Source organism: Aethalodelphis obliquidens, unplaced genomic scaffold (genome assembly GCF_003676395.1).
Source record: "Aethalodelphis obliquidens isolate GAN/ISIS:26980383/991018 unplaced genomic scaffold, ASM367639v1 scaffold28, whole genome shotgun sequence".
Taxonomy (NCBI): domain Eukaryota; kingdom Metazoa; phylum Chordata; class Mammalia; order Artiodactyla; family Delphinidae; genus Aethalodelphis; species Aethalodelphis obliquidens.
In genome coordinates, this window is record NW_020837972.1 from 2,654,198 (window position 1) to 2,670,114 (window position 15,917).

General features: G+C 40.6%; 1 protein-coding gene across 8 annotated transcripts in view; it reads left to right on the forward strand.

The window, feature by feature from the left end:
- CHEK2 (checkpoint kinase 2) overlaps positions 1-15,917 on the forward strand; it is a 40,255-nt gene that overhangs the window by 842 nt on the left and 23,496 nt on the right. For 5 of the 8 annotated variants that reach the window (XR_003436665.1, XM_027124399.1, XM_027124398.1 and 2 more), the window contains exons 2-6: positions 326-510; positions 1,684-2,011; positions 10,529-10,653; positions 10,772-10,919; positions 13,822-13,912. Coding sequence is in view for 7 of the 8 variants with exons in the window: in XM_027124399.1 (XP_026980200.1) it covers positions 1,690-2,011; positions 10,529-10,653; positions 10,772-10,919; positions 13,822-13,912 (686 nt within the window). In the remaining variant the exon portion in view is untranslated. Of the gene's footprint in view, positions 1-5; positions 511-1,683; positions 2,012-10,528; positions 10,654-10,771; positions 10,920-13,821; positions 13,913-15,917 lie in introns of those variants that run through there. The other 3 variants (XM_027124396.1, XM_027124395.1, XM_027124400.1) reach the window with 3 other exon arrangements.

Sequence of the window (15,917 nt, forward strand, 5' to 3'; positions counted from 1 at the left end):
AGGCCTTTTCCTGCTTTCAGATTCTTTGGGCCTGGAATTCCCAATTATCAAGCATTACCGAGGGGTGGGGGGAGGAACGTTGATGCATCATCTCATTTGATTCGCAAGCTCCATCTACTTTTATGGGTTCAGAGAGGTTGCGATCTACGTAAAGGTCGTGCAAAGAGTTGACTTAGACATCTGACTCGACTCCAGATCTGTTTGCTTATAACCTCTCCACTATGCTTTTTCCTCATGGCAGAGGCCAATGTAGTCCTGGCCTGGTGGACCCTTCTTATCATGAACGATGATAGCAGCTACCTTTTGACACACTGTCTTTTGCCAGTTTTCAGGGCAGAGAAGTCTTGCTCAAGAAGCTGCAGGAGGACACAGCTCGGCTGAGGTGGTATTAGAGCAGCAGGTCCTGAAGTGGCGGACCTAGCTCTGGCAACACCTACCTCCCTGGTGTGCTTTCAGGAAAACTCATCAGGACCTTTGCATCTGGAAAGCTGTGTAAATGCAATAATCAGTGTGAGTCATGTTTACTATATTATCCTTGAGGGGTAGCCTGAGTGTGGGATTCAGGAGAGAAAGCACTTTTTTTTTTTTTTTTAATCAGATTAGGGATTTAAAGTTAGGGATTGAAAGTTACTTTGACTTTACTGTAGGTTCTGTTATTGGAGTTTAACTGTCTATCAAATTAATTATAAAGCTGGGGTGGGAACCTCTGTTATGGTCTTCTGTGTCTCATCTTGGTTTTCTTCAGGCTTCTGTTGGGCTGGGAGGCCATTTAGGATGCTGAAAAGGTGAGCCCCATAGTTAATTAGCATCACAAAGGGCTAGGTGGAGTTGTTTAGAGCAGTCTTTGTGTTTCGCCTCTTTAAGTGGCCCAGCTCTTAGTTTGGAGTCAAAGGAATCTAGAATGAACTTGGGTCCTACCCTCCAGGAGCTGGTTTGGGGAAGAGGGGGCAACAGTGACATTTTATGTATAAAATAGCCACCCCTGGGGTGATGCAGCAAATTTCTGTAGAGTTTCTCTTAGTCTATGCCAAACCACGTGACTCTTCCCTTTCTTTCTTTTTCAAAAATACATATGAAGTTTAAGTGTAGTGTTGATTGTATTAACGAATACATTTTAGGTTCCATTTTTAATTTTAAAAAATTGGATGAGTGTAAGCTGTTATGAGTCTCTCGCCCTCCCCAATTCAGTTTCATTGCTTTTTACTTGTTTACAGCCTTCAAATAATTTGTTTCTGTCCTCTGTGGTTGTGGCTGTCACACAAAAACTTATCAGGTGAAAATGATGTGATGAAAAGCTCAGCCCAGAAGAATGATAGGTCTAAACTCTTAGAATTTTAATTTTTTTTTTTTGCGGTACGTGGGCCTCTCACTGTTGTGGCCTCTCCCGCCGCGGAGCACAGGCTCCGGACGCGCAGGCTCAGCGGCCATGGCTCACGGGCCCAGCTGCTTCGCGGCATGTGGGATCCTCGCGGACCGGGGCACGAACCCGTGTCCCCTGCATCGGCAGGCGGACTCCTAACCACTGCGCCACCAGGGAAGCCCTAGAATTTTAATTTTTGCAGAGCATGCGTATCCTGGATCTTTTTTTTTTTTGGCTGTTGTAATATACCCATCCTTTACTCTTGACCTTTACGATGTCTTGTTCCTTGAAATTCACCTTACTGTTGGACACTTATTTTTGAGGTGGTGATGTCTCGGGAGACGGATGTGGAGTGTCATCAGCCCCATGGCAGTGCCTCCCCACAGTCCCAAGGTGGCTTCTCGCAGTCCCACGGTCCCTCCTCACAGCCACATGGCTCCTCTTCACAGTCCCAGGGCACGTCCAGCTCCTCCACCAGCACGGTGCCCACGTCCAGCCAGTCCTCTCACTCCAGCTCGGGTACGCTGAGCTCCTTAGACACAGTGTCTACGCAGGAACTCTATTCTATTCCTGAGGACCAAGAACCCGAGGAGCCTGTCCCTGCCCCTTGGGCTCGATTATGGGCCCTTCAGGATGGATTCTCTAATCTCGGTAAGACCCTTTGTAGTATTTTGTTCAGAAAAACAGTTTTAGAAAGTTGTTGCAACAGACAGCTCAAGACACTCCTGGAATGATTCTGGAGTTTGAAGGTGATGAAAGATGGAACCAAGGAAGCAGTTTTGGGTTGTGCACGGGCTCTTACTTGCTGTAGAGCCCCTTCATTTGTACTTTCGACAAACATTAATTGGGCGTCTGCCATGTGTTGTCCATCTGAAGAGGGTTGTGGATCTTTTCCCTAGAAAAACGCTGATTCATGCAAGCTTGCAAACATTTGTCATCTAATCACAGAAACTTCACCACTTAACTCCTGCTGGTGGTGCAGCAGTTTCAGAGAATCAGTTTTACAGTTTCAGAATGGGGAAGGTTATTTGTTGACTCCCTGTTACTTATATTTATCTCAAAATAGCCAACCTTGCTGTTTAAATATACTCCTCCTCTCTGACACCTGGTTCCAACAGTAAGGCTTTGCTCTCGGTATGTTTTAAGTAGCATTTTTCCTCTGTTTTGAATTAAAATGACCTCTTTATTACAAAAAAAAAAAAAAAAAAGAACTTGACATTAATGGAATAGAAAATAATAATGTAAAGAAATGAATGGCTAATGTACCATTTTGTATCTTGTCACTCACCCTTCCCTTTTATGTCATGTGCAACTTCGATGACTTGGAAAAAACAGTAAAAAATGGAGAAATAATATAGCAATATTCATACATACAACTTTAAATTTAGAAGTAAGCATTTGAAGCTAATTTTTACTCATTTAAGCTATATATTTAAGCTAGGCTTAGGGCTGATGTATGGTGAGTGGGACACAGAAATGGTGAGTTAGGGTGAAGTTGGGTGTATCTCCTTTAAACTTAAGATTACATACACAAAGAGCTTGTTAGGGAGACCAGCATAAAGTAATGGCTCAATAAAGAGAAGCTATAATATTTTATTGTTATTATTTGTTATTGATTCACACCTATCTTTTCTTCTAAATAATTTACAGTTTTAGCTCTTATCCCTTTTGAGTTGATTTTTGTACATGATATGAGGTATTGTCCAAATTCATCCTTTGGCATGGGAATGTACAGTTGTCCGAGCACTATTTCTTTCTTTTTTCTTTTTTATAAATTTATTTATTTTTGGCTGTGTTGGGTCTTTGTTGCTGCACGTGGGCTTTCTCTAGTTGTGGTGAGTGGTGGCTACTCCTCGTTGTGGTGCATGGGCTTCTCATCACCGTGGCTTCTCTTGTTGTGGAGCATGGGCTCTAGGCATGAGGGCTTCAGTAGTTGTAGCACGTGGGCTCTAGAGTGCGGGCTCAGTAGTTGTGGCTCTCAGGCTGTAGAGCGCAGGCTCAGTAGTTGTGGTGCACGGGCTTAGCTGCTCCGCGGCATATGGGATCTTCCCGGGCTAGGGTTCGAACCCGTGTACCCTGCATTGGCAGGTGGATTCTTAACCATTGCGCCACCAGGGAAGCCCCCCGAGCACTATTTCTTGACGAGACTACTCTTTCCCCCTTGAATGGTCTTGACACCCTCATTAAAGATCATTTGACCATAAATGTGGGGTTTAATTCTGGATTTTCAGTTCTGTTCCATGGATCTATGTGTCTGTCCTTATGCTAGTACCACAAAATCTTGATTACTGTAGCTTTGTAGTAAATTTTGAAATCCAGAGTGAGTCCTGATTTGTTCTTTTTCAAGATTATTTTGACTACTATGGTTCTTTACTTTTCCATAGGAATTTTAAGATAAGCTTGTCACTTCCTGCAAAGAAGGCAGCTGGAATTAAATCTGTAGATCAATATGGGTAATATTCCCATCTTAACTGTATTAAGTCTTCCAATCTGTGAACATGGGGTAGCTTTCATTTATTTAGGTCTTCTTTAATTTCTTTCAACAGTGTTTTGTAGTTTTCAGGGTACAAGTCTTGCACTTTAAAAACTTTATTCCTTAGTATTTTTTAATGTTTACTTCTTTTCATTGTGATAAAATATATATAACATAAAATTTTGTCATTTTAACCATTAAGTATGCAGTCCATTGGCATTAGTACTTTCACAATGTTGTGCAACCATCACCATTATCTATTTCCAAAATTTTTTCCTCTGGTAATTTCTTTTCCCCCCTAGCTTTATTGAGACATATATAAGTGACGTATATAACATTGTGTAAGTTTAAGGTGTACAGTTTGATACACTTATATATTGCAAAATGATCTCCACCATAGCCTTAGCTAACACCTCCTTCACATCACATAATTACCATTTGCTTTCTTCTAGTTTTACGGTTTCACTTCTTCTGTTTAAGTCCTTAATCGATTTCAAATTAATTTTTGTGAGTGGTGTAAGATAGGGGTCCAATTTCATTCTTCTGCATGTGGTTATTCAGTTTTCCCAGTACCATTTATTGAAGAGATTATCCTTTCCCCATTGAGTTCTTTTGGTAATTTCTAACCTATTTTCTCTGTCTTTGAATTTACCTATTCTAGATATTTTGTTTAAGTGAAATCATAATATTTGTCCTTTTGTATCTGGCTTCTTTCATGTAGCATAATATTTTCAAAGTTCATTCATGTTGTATCATGTATCAGAACTTTGTTTCTTTTTATGTCTGAATAATATATCTGAATAATAATATTGTATAAATATATCACATTTTCTTTATCCTTTCTGTTGATGGACATTTGGACCTTTTGGCCATTTTGAAAAATGCTGCTATGAATATTTGTGACAAGTATCTGTTTGAGTCTCTGTTTTCAATTTTTTGGGGGGTATTTAGTGCCTAGGAGTGGAATTGCTGGATAACATGTTTAAGTTTTTAAGAAACCACCAAACTGTTTTCCACAGCAGCTGCACTATTCCATATTCCCACTACTAATGTATGAGGGTTCTAATTTCTCCACATTTCGCCACCACTTAATATCTGTCTTTTGATTTTCATCATCGTAGTAGGTGTGAAGTGGTATCTCATTGTGATTTTGTTTTACATTTCCCTGATGGCTCTAATGATGTTAAACATCTTTTCATGTGCTTATTGGTCATTTTTATGTATTTGGAGAAATGTCTATTCATATCCTTTGCTCATTTTTATTTTACTTCTTTAAAAATCTTTATTGGAGTACAGTTGCTTTACAGTGGTGTGTTAGTTTCTGCTTTATAACAAAGTGAATCAGCTATACATAAACATATATCCCCATCTTTGCTCATTTTAAAATTGGATTGTTTGTCTTATTATTGAGTTGTAAGTGTCCTTTTTTATATGGTAGATATAAATCCCTTACTAGATATGTGTTTTGCAAATATTTTCCCCCATTCACTTCTTTTCACTTTCTTGATGATGTTCTTTGATTCACACACATTTTAAATTTTAATTATGTCCAATTTTTATATTTTTTCTTTCGTTTCTTGTGCTTTGGGGTCATATCTAGACAGAATTGCTTAACCCAAGGTTACAAAGCCTTATCACCATTTTTTCTTCTTATAGTTTTAGTTCCTGCAATTAATCTTTGATTCTCTTTTAGTTGCTTTTTGCATATGGTGTGAGGTAAGTTCCAACTAGATTATTTTACATGTAGATATCCACTTGTCCTAGCACCATTTGAAAAGACTATTTTTTCCCCAATGAATTGTGTTGGCACCTTGTTGAAAATCAGTTGACTGTAAATGTGATTTATTTTCTGTCTCTTAATTTTTTTCCATTGATCTGTATGCCTAACCTTTCACTAGTACCACACTGTCTTTTTTTTTTAATCTTTTTTTTTTTTAGATGTTGAGGGTAGGAGTTTATTAATTAATTAATTTATTTTTGCTGTGTTGGGTCTTCGTTTCTATGCGAGGGCTTTCTCTAGTTGTGGCAAGTTGGGTCCACTCTTCATTGCGGTGCGCAGGCCTCTCACTCTCGCAGCCTCTCTTGTTGCGGAGCACAAGCTCCAGACGCGCAGGCTCAGTAGTTGTGGCTCACGGGCCTAGTTGCTCCGCAGCATGTGGGATCCTCCCACACCAGGGCTCAAACCCGTGTCCCCTGCATTAGCAGGCAGATTCTCAACCACTGCGCCATCAGGGAAGCCCCCACACTGTCTTGATTATGATAGCTTTGTAGTAAGTTTTTAAATTTTTATTTATTTATTTATTTTTGGCTGCATTGGGTCTTTGTTGATGCGCGTGGGCTTTCTCTAGTTGCAGTGAGTGGGGGCTACTCTTCATTGCTACTCTTCATCGCGTGCTTCTCATTGTGGTAGCTTCTCTTGTTGCGGAGCACAGGCTCTAGGCACGTGGGCTTCAGTAACTGTGGCACACGGGCTCAGTAGTTGTGGCTCGTGGGCTCTAGAGTGCAGGCTCAGTAGTTGTGGCACATGGGCTTAGTGCTTCACAGCATGTGGGATCTTCCTGGATCAGGGCTTGAGCCTGTGTCCACTGCATTGGCAGGTGGATTCTTGACCACTGTGCCACCAGGGAAGTCCTGTAGTAAGTTTTGAAACTGCAAAATGTAAGTAAGCCCTTTGTACTTCATTTTCAAGATTGTTTTGCTATTCCGGGTCCTTGCTTTTTTATAGGAATTTTAGTTTGAGCTTGTTAATTTCTGCAAAGAAGGCTGCTGGGATTTTGATAGGAATTGTGTATAGTATGGGAGTTTTGCCATCTTAACATTAAGTCTTCCAATCCATGCACATTTACATAGGTCTTTCAAATTTTTTCCAACAATGTTTTGTAGCTTTTAGAGTATAAGATTCGCTCTTCTTTTGTTAAATTTATTCCCAAGTATTTTATTCTTTTTATGCTATTGTAAATGGAATTATTTTCTTAATTTCATTTTAGGTTGTCCATTGCTAGTGTGTAGAAATACAAGTGGTTTTTGAATATTGATCTTGTATCCTGTAATGTTGCTGAACTTGTTTATTTGGGCTAATCTTTTTTAGTGGGTTCCTTAGGATTTTCTACATATAAGATTATGTCGTTTGTGAATAGGATTAGATAGATCTGCTTCTTCCTTTCCAATATGGATGCCTTGGCTTTTCATCTCCCTCTCCCTCCCTCTGTTAACTGTCCTGGCTTGAATCTCTTACATGGAATAGAAGTGGTTTTTTTTTTTTTTTTTGTGGTATGCGGGCCTCTCACTGTTGTGGCCTCTCCCGTTGCGGAGCACAGGCTCCGGACGCGCAGGCTCAGCGGCCATGGCTCACGGGCCCAGCCGCTCCGCAGCATGTGGGATCTTCCCAGACTGGGGCACGAACCGTGTCCCTGCATCGGCAGGCGGACTCTCAATCACTGCGCCACCAGGGAAGCCCCAGAATAGAAGTTTTAAGAGCAGACATCCTTGTCTTGTTTGTGATGTTCCTCTCTCCTGTCACCATCTCAACTGTGCCCCATTCTTCACTACTAGGAGAAGGGGCCCATCTTCCTGGGGTTCTTACTCCTAATTGCCTCACTGAGAGTTTTGGTCCCTTTGCCTCCTGCCTTGCTGTCCCTGCCCTCCTCCACACATCTTTCCTGAGGGCTCCTCTAATGAGCCAAGGTCAGAGCAGGCTCTTCCATGGGCAGCCTCCCCTTCCACTCTCTGTCCATCCTCCCTGGACTGTTGGTGTCCTGATAAAATCTCCATGCCTTTCCTTCGCAACTGTCCCAGAAGCTCCTGGTTTCTAGTAGAAATACCATGGTTCATTTATACATTTCCCTGTTAATAGATGCTTAGGTTGTTGCCAGTGTTTATTCCTGCAAGCAAGACTGCAATGAATGTCCTTGTCTCCTTGGTCATTTGGACAAATGTCTCTCTAGGGTAGAGCCTGTGTTGAGTTGCTGGATCATAGAATGGGCATGGCTTTACCTTGTAATGGGTACTGCCATGTTGCCTTCCAAAGGGCTGTTCAATCTATCCTTCCTGTCTTGCCTCATGAAGCCTTTTTGATAGTCCCAGGCAGAGTTGCCACAGCCTTGCATCTGTGCTTTCCCTCGAGAGTCTACCTGCTGTATTGTTGTTGCTTCCCTGTTTGTCTCCCAACCAGACTGCAAACTCTTTAAGCGATTAATTTAACTTTTTGAAGAGGTTATATTTGCATTAGGTGCAAAATTGAAAACAGGTGCAAGGCCTTCATCCAATTTCTGTCTTTCCCCCAACTACCTCCCAGGATTGCTGATTTCTTATGTAGCCTTCCAGAAATATTTGGTGCACATATAAGCAACTAAGTATCTATGTGTTCTTTTTCCCCCCTTTATTATTTATACCAACTGTAATTTACAGCACACTGGTTGTAACCTGTTGTTTATGTTTAACAATGTATCTTAGACATTCTTCTATCGGAATGTAAAGATCCCCATTTCTTTTGTAGATATATAAATTTATTGGACTAGCCCTTTACTAATGGACATTAAAGTTGTTGCTATAAGAGTAATGCTATAGGTCTCCCCTGGTGGCACAGTGGTTAAGAATCTGCCTGCCAATGCAGGGGACATGGGTTCAATCCCTGGTCCGGGAAGATCCCACATGCTGCGGAGCAACTAAGCCTGTGCTCTAGAGCCCAGGAGCCACAACTACTGAAGCCCGCACGCCTAGAGCCCATACTCCACAACAAGAGAAGCCACCACAATGGGAAGCCCACACACCGCAACGAAGAGTAGCCCCCCGCTCACCGCATCTAGAGAAAGCCCGTTCGCAGCAATGAAGACCCAATGCAGCCAAAAATAAATAAATAGATAAATAAATTTATTAAAAAAAAGGAATAATGCTATAGTGAATAACCTTGTACATATGTCCTTATGTCCTTTCGTAATACATATGATTCTGTCTGTAGGATAAATTCCTAGAAGTGGGATTTCTGGACCAATGGGTGTGTGCACATATAACTAAGGAATTGAGGTGAAATTCACATAACATAAAATTAACCATTTAAAAAACTTATTTATTTATTTATTTATGGCTGCATTGGGTCTTTGTTGCTGTGTGTGGGCTTTCTCTAGTTGCGACGAGTGGGGGCTACTTTTTGCTGCGGTGCGCCTGCTTCTCATTGCAGTGGCGTCTCTTGTTGCAGAGCACAGGCTCTAGGCGCGCAGGCTTCAGTAGTTGTGACACACAGGCTCAGTAGTTGTGGCTTGTGGGCTCTAGAGCACAGGCTCAGTAGTTATGGTGCATGGGCTTGGTTGCTCCATGGCATGTGGGATCTTCCCAGACCAGGGATCGAACCCATGTCCCCTGCATTGGCGGGCAGATTCCTAACCATTGCACCACCAGGGAAGTCCCTAAAATTAACGATTTTAATGTGAACAGTTCAGTGACCTTTAGTACATTCACAACATTGTGCAACCACCACTTCTGTCCAGTTCTGAAATATTTCCTTTACTCCAAAATGAAACCCTATATCCATTAAGCAGTTACTCCCCATCCCTTCCTCCTCTGCCCCTGGCAACCACCAATCTGCATTTCATATCTATGGATTTAACTGTTCTGGATATTTCATATAAATACAGTCATACAGTCTGTGGCATTTTGTGTCTGGCTTCTTTCACTTAGCATAATGTTTTCAAGGTTCGTCCATGTTGTAGATGTATGAGTTTTAGCTTTATTCCTTTTTATGGGTGAAAAATAGTCCATTGTATGTAAATATCACAATTTGTGATATCACAATTTGTTTATCCATTCATCCATTGTAGGACATTTGGTTTGTTTCCATCAACTTTACAGATATTAGGGAAATAGTCCTTTGATTGTGGCATGAGTTGGTAATATTTTCCCTAGTCTGTCTTTCCGTGAACACTTTGCTTGCCTACCATATGCATTGTCCTAGGTGCTGGAGCTGTATTCGTAAACAAGAGACTCAAGGCTGCCCTTCTGGAATTTGTTCTAATGGGGGATGCCAGGAGACAATATACAAATAATCAAGATAATTTTCAGTTATAGAGGGAGGCAGAACAGGCTCTTGTGATTATGGTGAGTGGGTGGTGAGCTGGGAGTGTGCTTATACAGAAAGCTGAGTGGAAGATGATAATTTGCAGACACAAAAGGCAAGATGGCCATTCAAATCACTGGGAATGAAGAACTCAAAGGCCACAAGGGAGGTTGAACCCAGCATATTTGGGGCAGTGGAAGGAGGCCAGTGGAGCTGAGTGTAGTGATCAAGGGGAGAGGTACAAGGTGAAGTTGGGAGGGGGGCAGGGGCCAGATCCTGAGCATCTAGCCTGCCATGTGGAGTGTAGATTTCATACTAAGTATGATGGGAAGCCTCAGGAGAGTAATAAGTAGGAAGTTATTATTATATCATAAGTATTTTTCCAAGTCATTAAAAATTATTTGAGAATTTTAATGACTGCTTACATTTCATGGCTATGTATAAACCATAATTTGTTAAACTCGTTGGAAATATTTGGTTTTTTTCTCCCCACTGATTTTGAATCTTATAAAATCTTGATGGACAAATCTATAATTTTGATTGCCTTCTTAGGCTATTTTCCTACAAGCAGATTTTATGAACAGTTTTTAAAGGTGTTTGATACATGAAATTTAACAGCCCTCTGGGGTGTGCTTTTGTGTTACAGAGTGTGTTAACGACAGCTACTGGTTTGGGAGAGATAGAAACTGTGAATACTGCTTTGATGAACCCCTGCTGAAAAGAACTGATAAATACCGGACTTACAGCAAGAAGCACTTTCGGATCTTCAGAGTAGGTGGCAAATATCCATACATTTGGGAGAACTGGTCATCTAGACATCACTCTTAGTTGTCTCCCCACTGAAACACTCCACCAGTAAAACTTTGAAATAAAATGTTTTCTGTTTTAGGAAATGGGTCCTAAAAACTCTTACATCGCCTACATAGAAGATCACAGTGGGAATGGAACCTTTGTAAATAGAGATCTTGTAGGGAAAGGAAGACGCCTTCCTTTGAATAACAATTCTGAAATTGCACTTTCAGTATGGAGTAATAAAGGTAATATTATTATCTTCTGGTTACTGGAATTTTTTCTTCCTGTATAAAAGGAAAAATGACATTGTGTCCTTTGCAGAGTATGGTTAGGTACATAAAGTAAGTAGGTTAGTATTCAAGATTCACCTCAATCCTAGTTGCATTTTTTTTTTTTTTTCCGGTATGCGGGCTTCTCACTGCTGTGGCCTCTCCTGTTGCGGAGCACAGTCTCCAGATGTGCAGGCTCTGGACGCACAGGCTCAGCAGCCATGGCTCATGGGCCCAGTCACTCCACGGCATGTGGGATCTTCCCAGACTGGGGCATGAACCCCTGTCCCCTGCATCGGCAGGCGGACTCTCAACCACTGTGCCACCAGGGAAGCCCCCTAGTTGCATTTTTTAACAATCAAAAGTTCTATTAAGACAGATTTTCTAAGGTTTAATTGGTTTGATTAGTTTTGTTTAAAGCCATATGCTTTAAATTATCATTTTGCTTAGTTATCATTCATTAATTGATTCACTTTTATCACATCTGTCTTAGCTATCTATGAGTTGTTATTTTAGGCCATTAGTTCATCCCTTCCCCCTCTTTTTCTCTTCCTTCCTTATTCTTCCCTTTCTTTATTCCTTTCGGTCATTAATTTCTGCATATATTTATTGAACTATTATATATAACCCGGCATTAGGCTATGGGTTTTTCTGTAACAATCTCAATTTAGACCTTCCACCTTCTTAAATATGACGTGGTTATCCTTTGAAAGTGGAGATGTTTATCATCATTATCGGGTAGTATTTTATAAGCATTTATTCCTAAAACTTCATGAATATCACATCTAAAATGAACAGTTGTTATTCGGTGTGGATAAAAACAACCTACAGAATTAAATATAGCTCACAGTGATTTTGAAATCTTGGACACGAGGAATACTCTCGTTTCTTTAATTTGAAAAAAAACTCACAGAACTTCCCAAAACTATGTGAGAGTTGAGCGACTTGGAATGGTATGTGTTTGTGTGGATAACACCTTAAAAATATAGATTCCCAGAGGCACTGTCCCATACATCCTGATCCACTAGTTCCAGGGATTTAAAAAATCCCGCCCAGGTGATTCTCATGCAACCAGTCTTCAGACTGGCATCTCAGAATTATGGCTATTATGGACATCCTGTAGTACATTTTATGATTGCCTTAGTTTCTCCTGTTTTCTAACTTTTATTTCCTGTCTGATAATTATAGTCAGGACAGCTGCACAGGCTTTTGCTGTTTGTGAGCACCTGGTTGAGGTAGGCAACTGGTTGCTGAAATGTGGCCTGTCCTCTACTTGACAAGTGGTGTGCCATCTTTTTCTAATTGTTCTATCTGAAGGGCACCTTTTCTTATTTGAACAAAAGTGTTATGTGATCTGAAGCTGGCCGTGATGGAAATCGATCAAACTGGTACTTTGGGGCTTCCCTGGTGGCGCAGTGGTTGAGAGTCCGCCTGCCGATGCAGGGGACATGGGTTCGTGCCCCGGTCCGGGAAGATCCCACATGCCGTGGAGCGGCTGGGCCCGTGAGCCATGGCCGCTGAGCCTGCGTGTCCGGAGCCTGTGCTCCACGACGGGAGAGGCCACAACAGTGAGAGGCCTGTGTACCACAAAAACAAAACAAAACAAAACAAAACAAAACAAAACTGGTACTCTGCAGACTGATTCAGCCTATTGACATTCTTTTAGGCCTTTGCTGATGTTTGTGCTTTAATATGAAAATCCAGTTTTCTTTGAGAAGATGGACTATCTGGCCATACTTGAGCATATTATCCCTAATTTGAGGATTTGCAGGTGCTAAGTAGAGGCTTCCTCCTTTAGATGGATGATGTTTTCCTGTTCAAGTCTCCACTGCTCCATATCTTACACTCACTCCAGCCTTACCTGTGTGTATGACCTTCCTGGCTTGTGTAGGCAACTGAGTTTACAGCCCCTGAAGTAGACCTCGACACTTGGGAAAATACATCTCCAGAGCCCCTCAAATTCCCTGATTCTCAAGTGTCACTGTAACATCTAGGTTCATCAGTATCAATAAGCAGGGAGGAACGGTTGTATCCTAGGTAGCCAGCAGGTCTCATTCATTAGGCAGCTGTCTGCCTTCTGGGGACCAGCCTGGATTGAAGCATGCTGAGCTGGTTCAGATTTAAATGCCAGAGACTGGATCTCTAGGTTACTCCAGGGAGGTCAAGACCCATCACCTGAAATCTGAGAAACTCAAGGGTCTTAACAAATTTCACTCTTTCCAGATATTATAGGCAGTTGAAAATTTACCACTTTGTAGAACTGGAATGTTTGATAACTGATTGCAGGTTTGGCCCAATGGATGGTTAAATTATGAAATGAGCAGTTTTTTGGTTTTCTTTTTCTGAGTTACAGGCCGAATAATGAAGAAATAAAGGGGATTCTTTTGGAAAGTGTTATTTAGTTAATTTTACAAGTAAGTTCAAGGTGGCTTGCACTATAAAATACCAGCTAGGTAAAGGTAGAAATGGTTGAGAGAAGATAATACTAGTATGTGACCTCTGGCCTGATTCTTTTGGGATATTTACTTGCTTAGAACATATTTTCTAGATTCAAACTACTTGCCTTTTGCTTCTGGGCCTGAGCAATTGATAACTGTTCTGAGGTCAAAGAATAAGAATAGCATTTATGTATGAGTTTCCTGCATTATAGTGAGAATGATGCTGTGTGTTTCCATTGTGGAATGAAGCTTGTCTGTCATCATTTTTCAAGGGTTTCACGACATGCATTAGCCTAGCTAAATGATTTCTTTGGGGTTAGATGTTAAATGGAATTAAGAACGATTGTCTTACATTCCATATGTTTACTAAGTTATAGGACCATTTATCTTTTCTTTATCAAATGGATTAATGAGACCTATTTCTGCCATTTTTTCCTTAGTTTTTGTATTTTTTGATCTGACTGTAGATGATCAGTCAGTTTATCCCAAGGAATTAAGAGACGAATACATCATGTCCAAAACTCTTGGAAGGTAATTTTTTTTTCTTATGGAACTTGCACTTAATTTCTTTCTAAACTTTTGTCATTGGTTAGTTTTTTGTTCCTGGTTTTATGGCATTCATTATGTATTCATAACATTTGTAGGGTACTTATTTGTGATAGATATGTTATTGACTTATAATGATCAGTTGAGTAGTTTTTCTTTATAAATTTTATTGGTGATAACTTTTTAAAAGCAGTTTTATTGAGATATAACTTGCATACCATACAATTCACCCATTAAAAAATATACAGTTCAGTGGTTTTTAGTATATTCACAGAGCTGTGAAGCCTTTACCACAATCAGTTTTAGAACATTTTCATTACCTTCCATAAAGAAACATTTACTGCATTTTTTTTTTTTTTTTTTTAATTTTATCTTATCTTTGTCTGCGTTGGGTCTTTGTTGCTGCACGCGGGCTTTCTCTAGTTGCGGCAAGGGGGTGCTGCTCTTCATTGCGGTGTGTGGGCTTCTCATTGAGGTGGCTTCTCTTATTGAGGAGCACGGACTCTAGGTGTGAGGGCTTCAGTAGTTGTGGCTCATGGGCTCTAGAACGCAGGCTCAGTAGTTGTGGCGCATGGGCTTAGTTGCTCTGCAGCATGTGGGATCTTCCCAGACCAGGGCTCCAATCCATGTCCCCTGCATTGGCAGGCGGATTCTTAACCACTGCACCACCAGGGACGTCCCAGCAGTGGTTTCTTAAACGGCACCGAAAGCGCAAGCAACGAAAGAAAAAAATAGAAAAATTAGACTTCGTCAAATTTTAAAACTTTTGCCTCAAAAGACACTATCAAGAGAGTGAAACACAAGCCATAAAATGAGAGAAAATACTGCAAATGATATATCTGATAAGAATCTAGTATTTAGAATAAAGAACTTTTACAACTCAACAACAAAAAGATAACCCAATTTAAAAATGGGCAAAGGACATTTCTCCAAAGAAGATACAGAAATGGCCAAAAACCACTTGAGAAGATACTCAGCATCATTAGTCATTAGGGAAGTGCAAATCAAAACCACAATGAGATGCTGCTTCACACCCATTAGGATGGCCATAATAAAGAGATGGAAAATGACATGTGTTTGTGAGGATGCGGAGAAATTGGCACCCTTATGCACTGCTGTTGGGAATGTAAAATGGTGCAGCCACTGTGGGAAATAGTTTGATGTTTTCTCAAAAAGTTAAACAATTACCATATGACGCAGTAATTCCCCTTGTTAGGTATATACCCCCCAGATTGAAAACAGATGTTCAACAAAAACTTGTGCACGAACAGTTCACTGCAGCTCTATTCACAGTAGCGAAAAGGTGGGAACAACCTAAGTGTCCATCAACAAAAGAATGGATACACAAAATGTGATATATCCATAAAATGGGCTATTATTTAGCTATAAAAAGGAATGGAATACTGATACATGCTACAGCATGGGTGAACCTTCAAAACATTCCAAGTGAAAGAAGTCAGACACAAAAGACCACATAGTGTATGATTCCACTGATGCGAGATATTCTGAGCAGGCAAATCCATAGAGAGAGAAAGCAGATTAGAGGTTGCCAGGGGCTGGGGGCAGGGAAAAAGGAGAGTGAACACTTAATGGGTTTGGGGTTTCCATTTGTGCTGATGAAAAATTTCCAGAACTAGATAGAGGTGATGGCTGCACAACATTGTGGATGTACTTAATGCCACTGAATTGTACACTTTAAAATGATTATAATGGCATGTAAAGCAACTATACACCAATAAAAAAAAAGAATCTTTAAGATAAAGCAAAAAAAAAAACCCCACAAAACAAAACCAAAAAAAATAAAATGCGATTTTTGTTCATGTTAATAGGATTGACAAAAAAGAATGATCACAATGGCAAATTTTGTTATGTATATACACAACACATAGTAAAAAAAGATGTCTTGGCCACCCCCTCACCCCATCCCCCAACCCACAGTGGTTAGAAAAGTCTACTTGTGGCAGGTAATGGGTGACTGATGCTTGATTAA